Source organism: Coenobita brevimanus, chromosome 55 (genome assembly GCF_032717465.1).
Source record: "Coenobita brevimanus isolate Jiangsu-jjx chromosome 55, ASM3271746v2, whole genome shotgun sequence".
Classification (NCBI taxonomy): Eukaryota; Metazoa; Arthropoda; class Malacostraca; order Decapoda; family Coenobitidae; genus Coenobita; species Coenobita brevimanus.
The window spans coordinates 43,280,217-43,293,267 of NC_137008.1; the positions used below are offsets into that span (position 1 = coordinate 43,280,217).

The 13,051-nt window shown below is 41.6% G+C and overlaps 1 protein-coding gene across 1 annotated transcript; it reads right to left on the reverse strand.

Moving 5' to 3' along the window:
• Window positions 1-9,303: 9,303 nt before the first annotated feature.
• On the reverse strand, window positions 9,304-10,179 carry LOC145401314 (uncharacterized). The gene has a single exon (XM_080273639.1). It carries the CDS (start codon window positions 10,177-10,179, stop codon window positions 9,304-9,306), a length of 876 nt encoding a protein of 291 aa, XP_080129765.1.
• Window positions 10,180-13,051: the final 2,872 nt, after the last annotated feature.

Below are 13,051 nucleotides of genomic sequence, written 5' to 3' on the forward strand. Positions count from 1 at the left end.
TAACTTTCGACGCGTGAGCTTATTACCAGTTATTTACAAAGTCTTCACTAAAGTCATTGCGAACAAAATACTCGTAACAGGAAATTTGGAAGAAAACCAACTTTGTGAACAAACAGGATTTCGAAGCGGGTATTCACCTACTGATCATCTACATGCAATGAATCCGCCAACTGACAAAACTACGAAATATAATAAAACCACCGTGCTTAGGGGTTGTTGGTTACGAAAAGTCTTCGTCTCAGTGGAGCACATAACAGTTATAAATTCATTGCGGGAACAAGGAGTAATTGAGAACATTGTAAAACTGCTCGAAAACACATATAAAGAGGGAACTGCTACAGTTAAATTACATAAAGACTCGGAAAAAATTAAGACTGATAAAGGCGTGCATCAGTGGGGAAGCAGTTTCATCAAAATTATTTACAGCATGCCTTGAAAGCATTTTTAGAAAACTAGAATGGGAGATCAAACGAGTATACATAGACACATTTAAGATTTCCAGATGGCATTGTCCTAATCTGAGAAACAACAGAGACTTTGCAAGAAATGTTACATGACCTGAATAGAGAAAATCTGAAAGCAGGGCTAAAGATAAGCCGGAGTAAAAACTGACGTTTAATCCAGATACACCAGAGAGCGTCATTAGAATAAGTAAAGAAAGCTGAGGGGTACAATTATTTCGGGAAAAAAGTAAAACTAGTGGAAGACCATGAAAACGAAACAAAAACACGTGTTATAGTTGGACGGAGAGCATTCGGTTAACACAGAGACCTCATGAAAAGTAGCTTGGCAGTATGAAACGACATGCATATGGCGAATGAATAATCCCAGCAATGAAATACGTCTGTGAGCCCTGGAAACTGACTACCAATGGGAAACAAATTAATCCGTTTTCAAAGGACAATGCGAAGGTAAGAGCATGGAATATCTTTGAGAGACAGAAAGAGATCAACTAGGATTAGAGTGGAAATTAAAGACAAAAGACATTAACCCGCACAATGCTGAAAAAAAAAAGAAAGAAAGAAAACATACCCCTCTACTCCGGCCGATTTTGGAGTTTTTCCTGGCTAAATGGGCTTGATGCATCAATATAAGATCCCTGGCACTGATAAAAGTAATCACTAAGGCTAGATAGTTGGTTAAATCAAGGCAGGCTGTGCCACTCTACCTCTGAAATATGGTACTGAGAAAGCAGAGTGTCCGTGAGCTTGTGAACCGATTTTGATTTTTTTTCGGGCTAAATGGGCTGAATACATCAATATAAAATTCCTGACACTAGTAAAAGTAATCATCAAAATCAGAAAGTTGGGTGAACTGAATCAGGTTGGTGCCACTCCTCCTCTGAAATTTTCGAGGTTACTGAAAAGAGCTTCTGTGAGCTTGTGAACCGATCTTGGATCCTTTTTTTGATTAGTAAATGTGCTTAATACATCAATATGCGATCCCTGACACTAATAAAAGTAATCACCAAAGCCAGAAAGTAGGTTGAATCGAGTCAGGTTGCTGCCACTCTACCTCTGAAATCTTCAAGGTTACAGACAGAGCAGAGCAGCTGTGAGCCTGTGAAGACTCACTCGCCTCCCGCGCTCCAAAATCAGTGTTGTAAGCACAGCAGAAAAACTGTAGAAGTTATAGGGATACGAAATTATCTTCAGTTTTACTTTGCATGCAATGACTCCTCAATGATGCAGGACGTAGATCTACGTCACCGGCGTTTTTGAAAGGGACGTAGATCTACATCACTAGCATGAAACAAGTGAAAGAGGTTTTAACAGAACAAAAATGGAGGTGGACAGGTCATGTAGCAAGAATAAGGGATAACCGACGGAACAAGAGTGACTGACTGGACTCCAAGAGCCAGCAAGCATAGCAGAAAAACAAAACAAAAACAGGCAGGAGGTGGGGAGATCAGAAAGAGAAGTTTTGGGACAAAACTGGCAGAGAATGGCTCAGTCAAGGAATGCGCGGAGAAGGTTTGGAAAGGCCTTTATTCAGCAGTGGATTTGCATTGGCTGATTATATATATATATATATATATATATATATATATATATATATATATATATATATATATATATATATATATATATATAAAGAGAGAGAGAGAGTACTGGAAACCATTTTCCAATTTGCATAATGAAGCTGCGCCACAAACAATTCTAAAATTAGATTTACCCAGACATCCAGGCTCCGGTATGTACTGTACAGTTACAGTTAAGAGGCCAGTGTCAAAACATTAGCCTAAAGAGACACATGATGCTCAATATAACCTGGAAAAATAGTGGAACTGCAAAATAATCGAAAACTGCTGAAGAAACAGACTTAAGAAATACAGTATCAAAAATGTACAACATGTAACCCGAAAAAGATATCAATTATAACTTTACCATCAGACCCTGAAAGGATTATGCAAATATGGAGAGGGCGACTGCTTTTAACCTTCTTAAGAGATCCATTACGTTCATTGGTTAAGCAATAAAATTTCACTTAGGATTTGCACTGGGATCTGTGTGTGTGTGTGTGTGTGTGTGTGTGTGTGTGTGTGTGTGTGTGTGTGTGTGTGTGTGTGTGTGTGTGTGCTGGGGGGGAGGGAAATGATACATAGCTAATAGTACTATGAGATGGAGGAAATGACCTGAATAATAAGACTAATGAGGAGCAGTGTTACCCCGTATGCATGTATATATGTGTATGCATATATATATATATATATATATATATATATATATATATATATTATATATATATACAGTATAGATAGATAGATAGACAGATAGATAGATAGATATACAGTATATATATGTGTGTATGTATGTATGTATGTATATATCTGTCTATCTATCTATCTTTTGCCAGACGCCATAATCCCGTAAGGGGTGGCCATTTGACTTTGAGTTATTTGTTTTACGGGGAGGGGCACTAACTCTCCACCAACCTACTTGTTGACACGTAGGGAGCAGGCATGGTTTGGATGTATGGTTACCACCCAGCGTTGTAAATGGTTTCTTGGCTTTAAGGAAACCATTTGGCTCGTCACTCAATGTAAAGCCACCTGTAAAGGAAGGAAAAGCAATTAGAAGTGACAGGAAACATGGTAGAAATTGGAAGAGAGGAGGGCAGGCACAGAAAAAAATGATAAAGGCTAATGAAGAAGTAGGCAGCTCTACATTAAGTGAGTGGATAATGGTCGCCACCACCCACCACGAATATATATATATATATATATATATATATATATATATATATATATATATATATATATATATATATATATATATTGTTACATAGCCTATGATTTCATCATCCCTTGTATAATTCAAACTTATGATACAGTTTCGTTCATGATTGCATCATCCTTTGTATGATCTTAATGTACAGTATGCTGCATGTTTGTTCACGATTCGCCACGTGGCTTCCATAGTGACCAGGCTTGCGTGTTCTACCTCACTCCCCCCTTCTCCCCCTTATAGTAGAGTAAGTCGTTCTTTCTGTTGTTCAGAGCAGGATTGTCAACTCTTTGTCCCCTATGCCTTCATTTGCGCGTCCTTCTTACAAGTTGAATCAAGCTCTGCCAGCCCCTATATAATGAGCTCAGTCTCTGCATTAGTTGCCACTTAGATCTACTCCTCATTATGTTCACATCTCTGTCCTCCCCTGTACAGTATATTATTATTTTTGTGAGTGCTCAGGAAGTCTCCAGCCATCTAGCTGCTGTATAATTTGAGTACAAGTGTTATTACCATTTTTCTTGTACTGTATAGCTTAAGGAGTTAATTCGTAAGCCTGGTAAAGTTTTTATGATTCATATTGGTTCCATACTGTCAGCCAGTATTAATAATATTTTGTATCTGTAATAATGTTATATCTTGCTTTAACTGAGCATTATCCGGGTTTCTCATTTTATCAGGGCTGACTTAGATAAATTTGCTCTTGCTAAATTCTTGTTAATAGAGGCTATTGCAGTTAACCATATATGTAACCTGTTTTGCCATTACATTATCCTTATGAGTCCTGAATGTTTAGTTGTTAGTTTGAGCATTAAACTTTAACTTGTAATTTTACCAAAGTCTTTTATTTTGAACCTGGAACTATGCGGGATAGTAGTGATTTTAGTATTCTCACTTGAAGTGTTCATTATCTCTCTCTGTTCCGTAACAATATATATATATATATATATATATATATATATATATATATAAAATGTGTGTGTGTGTGTGTGTGTGTGTGTGTGTGTGTGTGTGTCCCTATGGCGGGGGGGGGGGACACAATCTGGCCGCACTATGGGGTGGTACTATCACTTTGCGGCCAGGTTGTGTTAGGAATAATTCTGTCACCGTATTCCCTGCGTGTCGTGAAAGGCGACCTAAAGGGGCGGGGACTAGGGACCCCTTCCTCAATTATATTAGTTCCTGTAATGAGACAGGGAATAGAAAGGGATGGGGGATTGAGATATCCCCGTACCCTGAAGACTGGGTCTATGAATGTGTGTGGATGTAGTACGATTGAAGCGAAAAGGAAGGAGATTGGGAGAAAGTGAGAAGAAAGTTGGATGTGTTAGCTTTAGTGAAACAAAGATGAAAGGGAAGGGTGAGTCTATGTTTGGAAGTGTGAATGGAAGGATGCCAGGTGTTGATAGAGGAAGGTCGAGAGAAGGTGTGGCCTTGTTAGTGAGGCAAGAAGTGCAGCAGTGTGTGACTGAATGGAAAGAGGTGTCATCGAGACTGATGTGAGTGACAGCGAAATTTGAACGTGAGTTGTGGGTGTTTGTGAGTGCATAAGGGCCTGGTAGCGAAAGGGATGCAGAAGACAGGGAGTTATTCTGGAATGATGTTGATGAGTGTCTGTAGAGTTTTGGAGCAAATGTGAATATGGTAATGATGTGAGATCTGAATCCTAGAGTGGGAATTTAGCAGCTGAAGGTGTAGTTTGTATGCATGGTGTGCCTGGAAGAAATGAAAATGGGGAACGAATGATGGGGATGTGTGCTGAGTGAGAAATGTTGATGGGAAATGTCTTGTTTGAGAAGAAAGATATTTATAAGTATACATGGGTGAGACAGGAGGGTGGAAGGGTTGTTGATAGAGCATTGATGGGCTATGTGGCTGTGTCCAGGAATGTAAGAGGAAGATTGTTGGATGTGAGAGTTTTGAGAGGGAAGGGTGGAAGTCTGTCTGACCAATACCTGGTGCAGGGAAGGTTGTGAGTAGGTAAGAGATGAGTGAAAGCTTAGAGAGTTAGGTGTGCCAGGGGGGTTTTGAAGGTCAGTGAGTTGGATAAAAGAGAGAAAATGATGGATCATCAGGAGAAATTGAAAGATGAGTGGAACGCAGTGAAAGATCAGGAAAATGGCAGTGTGGAGGAGGAATGGCAGTTATTTAAGAGTGCTGTGGTGGGTCATGTGGAAGAGGTGTGTGGTGTGAGACGATTGAGTGGTGGTGTAAGAAAGGGAAGTGAATGGTGGTGCGAGGAAATAAGTATGGCTGTGGCTGAGAAGAGACTTGCATATGAAGTGTGGTTGCAGAGGAAGGATGAGGTGTCATATGAGAGGTATTAGGAAAAGAGGAATAGGGCGAGAAGGGCTGTGCATGATGCTAAAGTGGCAGTAGATGAGAGGTAGGGTAGGCAGTTGACTGAGAATTTTCAACAGAATAGGAAAATGTTTTGGAAGGAGCAGAAAAGTGTGCGAAAGGGAGAGTCTGGGAATGAAGAGCCAGTAAAAGCAGAGGATGGAAGGATGTTAACTGAGATGGATGCAGTAAGGAAGAGATGGGAGGAGTATTTTGAAAGATCGTTAAATGCAGTGGTGGAAAGGGAGGCTGAGATAGTGGCAGATGGAAGGGTGCAAGGAATAAAAGTGGTGGGAGAGTTGACTGATTCTTTGATCACCATGGAGGAAGTGCAGGAGGCAGTAAAGGAGATGTTTACAAAGAAAGCTGCAGGTATGGATGGATGTACTGTGGAATGTCTGAAAGGTGGTGGAGTGACTATTGTTGAGTAGTTGGTAAGATTGCTGAATTTATATTTTGTGAGAGGTATGGTGCCAGCTGACTGGGTGAGTGCTTGCATGGTTCCGCTATATAAAAGTAAGGGTGATAAGTATGAATGCACTAGCTTAGAGAAATAAGTCTATTGAGTGTTGTAGGCAACGTGTATGGTAGAGTGTTAATTAAGAGAGATAGAGAGGATACAGAGGGAGTGATTGATGAGCAGTGTGGCTTTAGGAGAGGGAGGGGATGCGTGGATCAGGTGTTTGCTGTGAGACAGGTGTGTCAAAAGTATTTAGCGAAAGGTAAGGATGTGTTTTGGGTGTTCATGGATTTAGAGAAAGTGTATGATAGAACTGATACGAATGCTTTGTGGACTGTTTTAAGACTGTATGGACTTGATGGTAGGTTGGTAAAGGTGTGAAAAGTTTTTTATGTAAATAGTAGAGCGTGTGTAAGAGTGGGAAATATTGCGAGTGGTTGGTTTCCTTTGAGAGTGGGGCTGCGGTAGGGATGTGTGATGTCGCCTTGGTTGTTTAATATTTATTGGATCGTGTTGTAATGGAGGTGAATGCAAGAGTTTTAGGTGGAGGTCTGAGTCTGGTGAATGTTGATGGTAGAGAGTGGAATCTGAATCAGCTGCTGTTCGCAGATGATACTGCACTGGTGGCTGATTCAGAGGACAGATTGAGACACTTGGTAGAGGAGTTTTGAAGGGTGTGTGAAAGGAGGAAATTGAGAGTAAATGAGAATAAGAGTAGAGTGATGAAGTGTATAAGGTTGGTAGATGGTAGGAAGATGAATATAGATTTGAATGGTGAATTGCTTGAGGAGGTAGAGTGTTTTAAGTATTTAGGATCACACGTTGCTGTGGATGGAAGAATAAAGGCAGAAGTGAAGTTTAGAATGATTGAAGTAGGAAAGGCGCTGGCAGGAACGAAAAACATGTTTAGATGTCGTTCGCTTTGAATGGATGTAAAGAGAAGGTTGTATGAGGGTGCTGTGGTACCGACTGCATTATATGGGGCTGAAGCATGGAATATGGGTGTAGCAGAGAGGAAAAGTTTGAATGTAATGGAGATGAGGTGTCTGAGGAGTATGTGTGGAGTGACGCGTATGAATCGAGTGAGAAATGATGAAGTGCGAAAGGGAACTGGAGTTGTGCGAAAGATAGCTGGTCGAGTTGAGCAGACGGTGTTCCGATGGTTTGGGCATATGGAGAGAATGGATGATGAGTGATTAATTAAAAGATAACTGAATCGGATGTGAAAGATGTAAGGCTGAGAGGAAGACCACGATTAGGATGGATGGCTAGTGTGAATAGAATGTTGGACGTGTGAAGGATGTCTATTGAGCAAGGAAGAGTGGCTGTGACTTGAGAGAAATTGTGATTGAATAAACGATGACGCAGCCCTAAGGGGATATTCGCCCGCATTTGGTCTGATCAAGTCAGGTGCGGGTAAGGGAATGGGTCCATTATAATGTGGTTGGGGTAAACCAGCTCTGCTGTCGGGCCCTGCTGCGGATGTCGCAGATTGCACTGCGCAGTTGACCCTCGTGCGTTGTGGTGTGAGGATCTGTCCCTTCTCCTATTGGGGCTAAGATGCAAATGAATGTATGTGTGTGTGGATAAGTAAATTGGTAGTGTGTCGTCCTGTCCCGGCTACCTCCCTTTCTTTGGGGGAAGTAGCCTAGGTATCTGTCTGTGTGTATATATATATATATATATATATATATATATATATATATATATATATATATATATATATATATATATATATATATATATATATATATATATATATATATATATATATATATATATATATATATATATATATATATATATATATATATATATATATATATATATATATATATATATATATATATAACATAGAGATGAATAGGTACGTAGATAGATAATTCTGGTATATACTACTATGCATTTCAGCGGCTGTGTTACCTCGATTTTCTGGGTTTTCTCGGTAACGAAGTGTTGGATCACTATTATACTTTGCCACAGTTTATTTCACACCTAGCGCTAATTTCTGAATGCATAGTGCATTACCAGAAGTGTATGAGTAAGCTACATACTCTTGACAGTTGAGAGAAATTCCCGATATCCAGAGACAGTATTCGGACACAGCCATCACTACGTCACTCCTTAGACCCCACCCACCTCTCTCCCCCTACCTGTATGATCCCTCCTTCCTTCTATCACTCTTTACCCCCTCCCTCTCTCAACCTCCCCCCTTCTCTCTCTCTCTCTCTCTCTCTCTCTCTCTCTCTCTCTCTCTCATGGAATTCAGTTAAAATAATTTCAACCTTGCACTAACCCACGAGATGTATATGTCTCTCCAACTGGTGCATGCATTAGCCATAAAACAATGAGGTGTGCGTAAATTGTCTTTCTTTGCCTTTGCCTTCATCTGGGCTATATACTCTTTGTAGCTCATGGATTAATTTCCATTTTGCCTTGTAGCCTCTACCCTAAAGTACGATTGGGGATGAGCGCCAGAGCAGTAACATGATGAATTCGAGATATTTTATTATTACACTGTATTATTATTATTATTATTATTATTATTATTATTAGTAGTAGTAGTAGTAGTAGTAGTGGTAGTAGTGGTAGTAGTAATAGTAGTAGTAGTAATAGTAATAGTATTACCGTTAGTATTGTTATTATTTTTATTATTAGTAATATTAATAATATTATTATTACTATTATTATTACTGTTATTAATATTATTATTAGTATTAGTATTATCTTTATTAGTATTATTGTGTATAATATATATCTATAAATCCTTTTTAGGACAGAAATGAAAACGGAAATTAATCCATGGGATAACTTTTTAAGAAAGAGAACTACAGGTTATATGGAAGAGTATTTCATAGTTCAAAGTACACTGTGAGCGGAAGCGGATATATGATGAGGTGACAAGTGATGACAACATGAGTGCACAGCATAACCTTTCTTTTACTCCACGTCATTTTCCAAGAACAAGTCTTCCTCATCATCGCTGTCGAGGTTTATGATGACGGGATCTATGCTGTGGTGTATGTTGTCTGTGGCCCAGTACTCCTCCTCATAGCCTTGTGACCGGCGAACCTCACCTGCCCACACCTCTGCCGTTACACCCATTTTTGCCTCCTCCAGCCTGGCCTGCAAGTCTGCCCGAGTGAAGTGTTGTAAGGACGAGCGCACGTGTCTTTTCATGTGCCCCCATACTTGTTCCATGGCATTCAGTTCTGGATGGGCTAGTGGCAAGCGAACGACCTCGTAACCCCGCATTCGAATGGTGTTGTCGACGATTTATTGTGGCTGTGGACGGTTCCGTTTGCATATGAGCAGGAGCTCAGGCCGTGTCGCGTGTGGCGGGAAGGGCAGCCTGTGTTTCTCCAACCATGTAATGAGGTCAGCTTTCCTGGTGGCAGTGGTTGGGCAACGACTCTCCTCCGTCTGCTGGCTGTGATATGGCGCATTGTCTAATACAAGCACAGATGGTTGAGCCAGCGAGGGCAGGAGCTGTGATGTCAGCCAACGAAGGAAGAGCTCCCCGTTAACCTCGCCGTGGTAGTCACCGCTGGTTGTCTTGGTGTGGTAGCACAGGAACGAATCTTCCACAAAACCATCAGCGGTGCCGGCTGCAACTACCACAAAGCGGTCCCCTTCTCCGGGGGGCACGTGACGGCTGTACGTGGTGCTTGTGGCAGGTTGCGTTGTGTCCACCCACTTCATGCTGTGGTGCATCCTGGTGGTGAACCATGTCTCGTCAAGGTACACCACCTGCATCCCTCTCTCCCGGTGTTGCTTGAGTGCCCTGAGAGCATTAATCCGCCGGCATACAACGTCCAGGGACTCCTTCCTCACATACATAGTCCGCTTTGATGTCCTATAGCGGAATCCCATATCGTGGAGGAGTAGCCACACGGACGTATCCGAGGTTGCCATCGGAATGATGCCGTCGATCATCAGCTCCTCCGTCAGGGAAGCAATAGTCATAACTTCTTTGGCGGCGAACTTTGAATGGACTTTGCGACGAATGGCCGCTACGGTGAAACTGTCGAATCCGGCCGGTGTTGTGGGAGGTGTTGCAGGTGGTGGTGGTGGTAGTGCCTGGGCCGCCCCTGCCTCGCAGTTGGTGGTGCGATGCCGCCTTTCCACTGCCCTCACCGCGCGGACGCTCATGCCGACCGCATAGGCAACCTTGTCATACGGCCTGCTTGGTGATAGGTCAATATTACAACATTAGTGATATGTCTTTTACCTTTGGTGAAGTATTATCAGGGCTGGAGACAAAATTCACCTTGATCCATTACCGCTTTAACAACGAAACCTTGGCAAAGAAAATGTATAAATAAAACACACACACACACACACACACACACACACACACACACACATACATGAAGGTGGCTTCTGTCCTTAACCCTTAAATTTCTTACACCACCCACCATATGTGAAAATGCATGATGTGCTGTATTATAACCAAGTGAATACCTTATATGGTGTATTATTGGATCATATGACAATTTCTTTACCCATGTTCGGGTATGTATAGATAGTTTATGCGTATCCGTTGATATGGAGCCCATCACTCATCAAGTTAGTGATGGGAATGAATGGGTTGCAGTAATATAGCTATAAACGACACGCACCTGTGCAAACTGAACCTCAGCCGATTGTCTCTCTGTTCCTTGGTAAACAAGGATAAAAGCCTCATGACAATGCCATTCCTGCAGCCACGGGGACAATGACGTAACTTATATGCCATACTGTTAATCCTTGGAGCCAACGTCCTGTATTTCTGGGGTATTACCGTAGAGTGCAGCCACAAACCCGTTTAACAAACCATGTAACTTCGCAACACCTCAAACTGCTCATCTCCAGTAAACCATGTGTTTGCCATCAGTCTCGCTCGTTATTACCCTCCACATTACCGTACCCAAGGCTTTACTTCCACATTATTTCACTTTACAAAAATGACGCGTGCATGTTGGTATACCATATTTCTATATACTTCAGGAATACAGCATGCACCGTAAGTTATGAATCCAAGAGAGAGAGAGAGAGAGAGAGAGAGAGAGAGAGAGAGAGAGAGAGAGAAGGGGGGAGGTTGAGGGAGGGTGGGGGTAAAGAGTGATAGAAGGAAGGAGGGATCATACAGGTAGGGGGAGAGAGGTGGGTGGGGTCTAAGGAGTGACGTAGTGATGGCTGTGTCCGAATACTGTCTCTGGATATCGGGAATTTCTCTCAACTGTCAAGAGTATGTAGCTTACTCATACACTTCTGGTAATGCACTATGCATTCAGAAATTAGCGCTAGGTGTGAAATAAACTGTGGCAAAGTATAATAGTGATCCAACACTTCGTTACCGAGAAAACCCAGAAAATCGAGTTAACACAGCCGCTGAAATGCATAGTAGTATGTACTGCATATTTATCTATCAAGCACAAGCTTTTTTCTTTCATCATCTGTCACACGTATTTTCCGAAATGACACCCCTTTTAATTTTTTTTTCCACTGACATTTTTAACTCTGTACACTTTCTCCTTCTCCTCTTCCTTCACCTCTTTTCTCCCTCTTCTTTGAGTCTCCGTGTCATCTTTATGTCCCTTTCACGCCTTGTCCCTTGTTCTCCAAACTCCCTTCTTTACTTTTCAATATTTAAAATTATCCCTTTAATGTTTTTTTTTTTTCTCTCTCTCTCTCTCTCTCTCTCTCAAAATCCACACACACACACACACACACACACACACACACACACACACACACACACACACACACACACACACACCCTCTTCGTCTTTCTCCTCCTCCTCTTCCCCTTCCTCCTCCTCCTCCTCCTCCTCTTTCCCTTCCTCCTCCTCCTCCTCTTCCCCTTCCTCCTCCTCCTCCTCTTCCCCTTCCTCCTCCTCTCTCCCCTCTTCTTCTTCTTCCTTCTCCTCCTCCTCCTCCTCCTCCTTCTCTTCCTCCTCCTCCTCCTCCTCCTTCCTCTTTCACATCTCCCTTGTTCACCCCTTGTCTCTCATTCCCTCCTCTCTCTGTCTGTCTGTCTGTCTGTCTGTCTGTCTCTGTCTGTCTGTCTGTCTCTCTCTCTCTCTCTCTCTCTCTCTCTCTCTCTCTCTCTCTCTCTCTCTCTCTCTCAGCCCTGACCTCGCACGCCCCCTATTTACACAGACAGTCAGAAGCAGCTAAACTAATCCTACGCTAATTGCAACCCCGCTCCGCCACTCCCCACCTTCCCCAAGCGTCGTGTCATGGCTTGTGCGGAGGTCCCCCCTGTCGTTCCCTTCGTCATGGCACTTTCATTACGTTCTTCAGACTGGTACCATTGCTGTCCTCTCATTACCTTCTCTGGGATTCTTTTATTACGTTCATTAGGATCCTTTTATTACATTCTTGGTCATTCTTTTATCGCACTTTTTGGGATGCTTTAAATATGTTCTTTTGGGTCTTTTCATTAAACTTTTTAGTAGTATGTTCTCTATAATCCTTTCACTACATTCTTTAGGACCCTTTCATTACTTTCTTCCAGGTCGTTTCATTAAGGTCTCTGAGCTTCGTTACCTTTTTTGGGATCATTTTATTATGTTCTCTGGAATCTTTCCATTACTTTTTTGTACTTCCATTGCGTTCTTTGGATTCATTTTATTTTTCCGTTATTGTCCGTTATTATGTTATGGGATCTTCGTAATTTTTCTTAATGAGTCTATTATTAGTCTATATATGGACGTTTTATAGCATTTTTTCTGAGGGGGACGTTTCAAAGCATTTTTTAGCGGCCTTCATTAAGTTCGGCCTATCATCGCGTTCGTTTTTTGGTCCTTCATTGCGTTTTAGGGGCCCTTTACTATGTTTTTAAAGGCCATTCATTGCCTTTTTGAGTCTTTTCATTCCATTCTGTATGTGCCTTCCCCTACGTCCTTTATGAGTCTTCTATGAGCCTTTAATTATATTATTTGGTGTCATTTCATTACATTGTTTACGAGCCTTTCATTGCCTTTTTGAAGTATTTCATTGTGCTTTAAGAAGTCCTTCCTTAGGTCATTAGGAACTT

Bases quoted from the DNA above. Each gene is read 5' to 3' on its own strand.
- LOC145401314 (XM_080273639.1), bottom strand. From the start codon at position 10,179: ATGAGCGTCCGCGCGGTGAGGGCAGTGGAAAGGCGGCATCGCACCACC.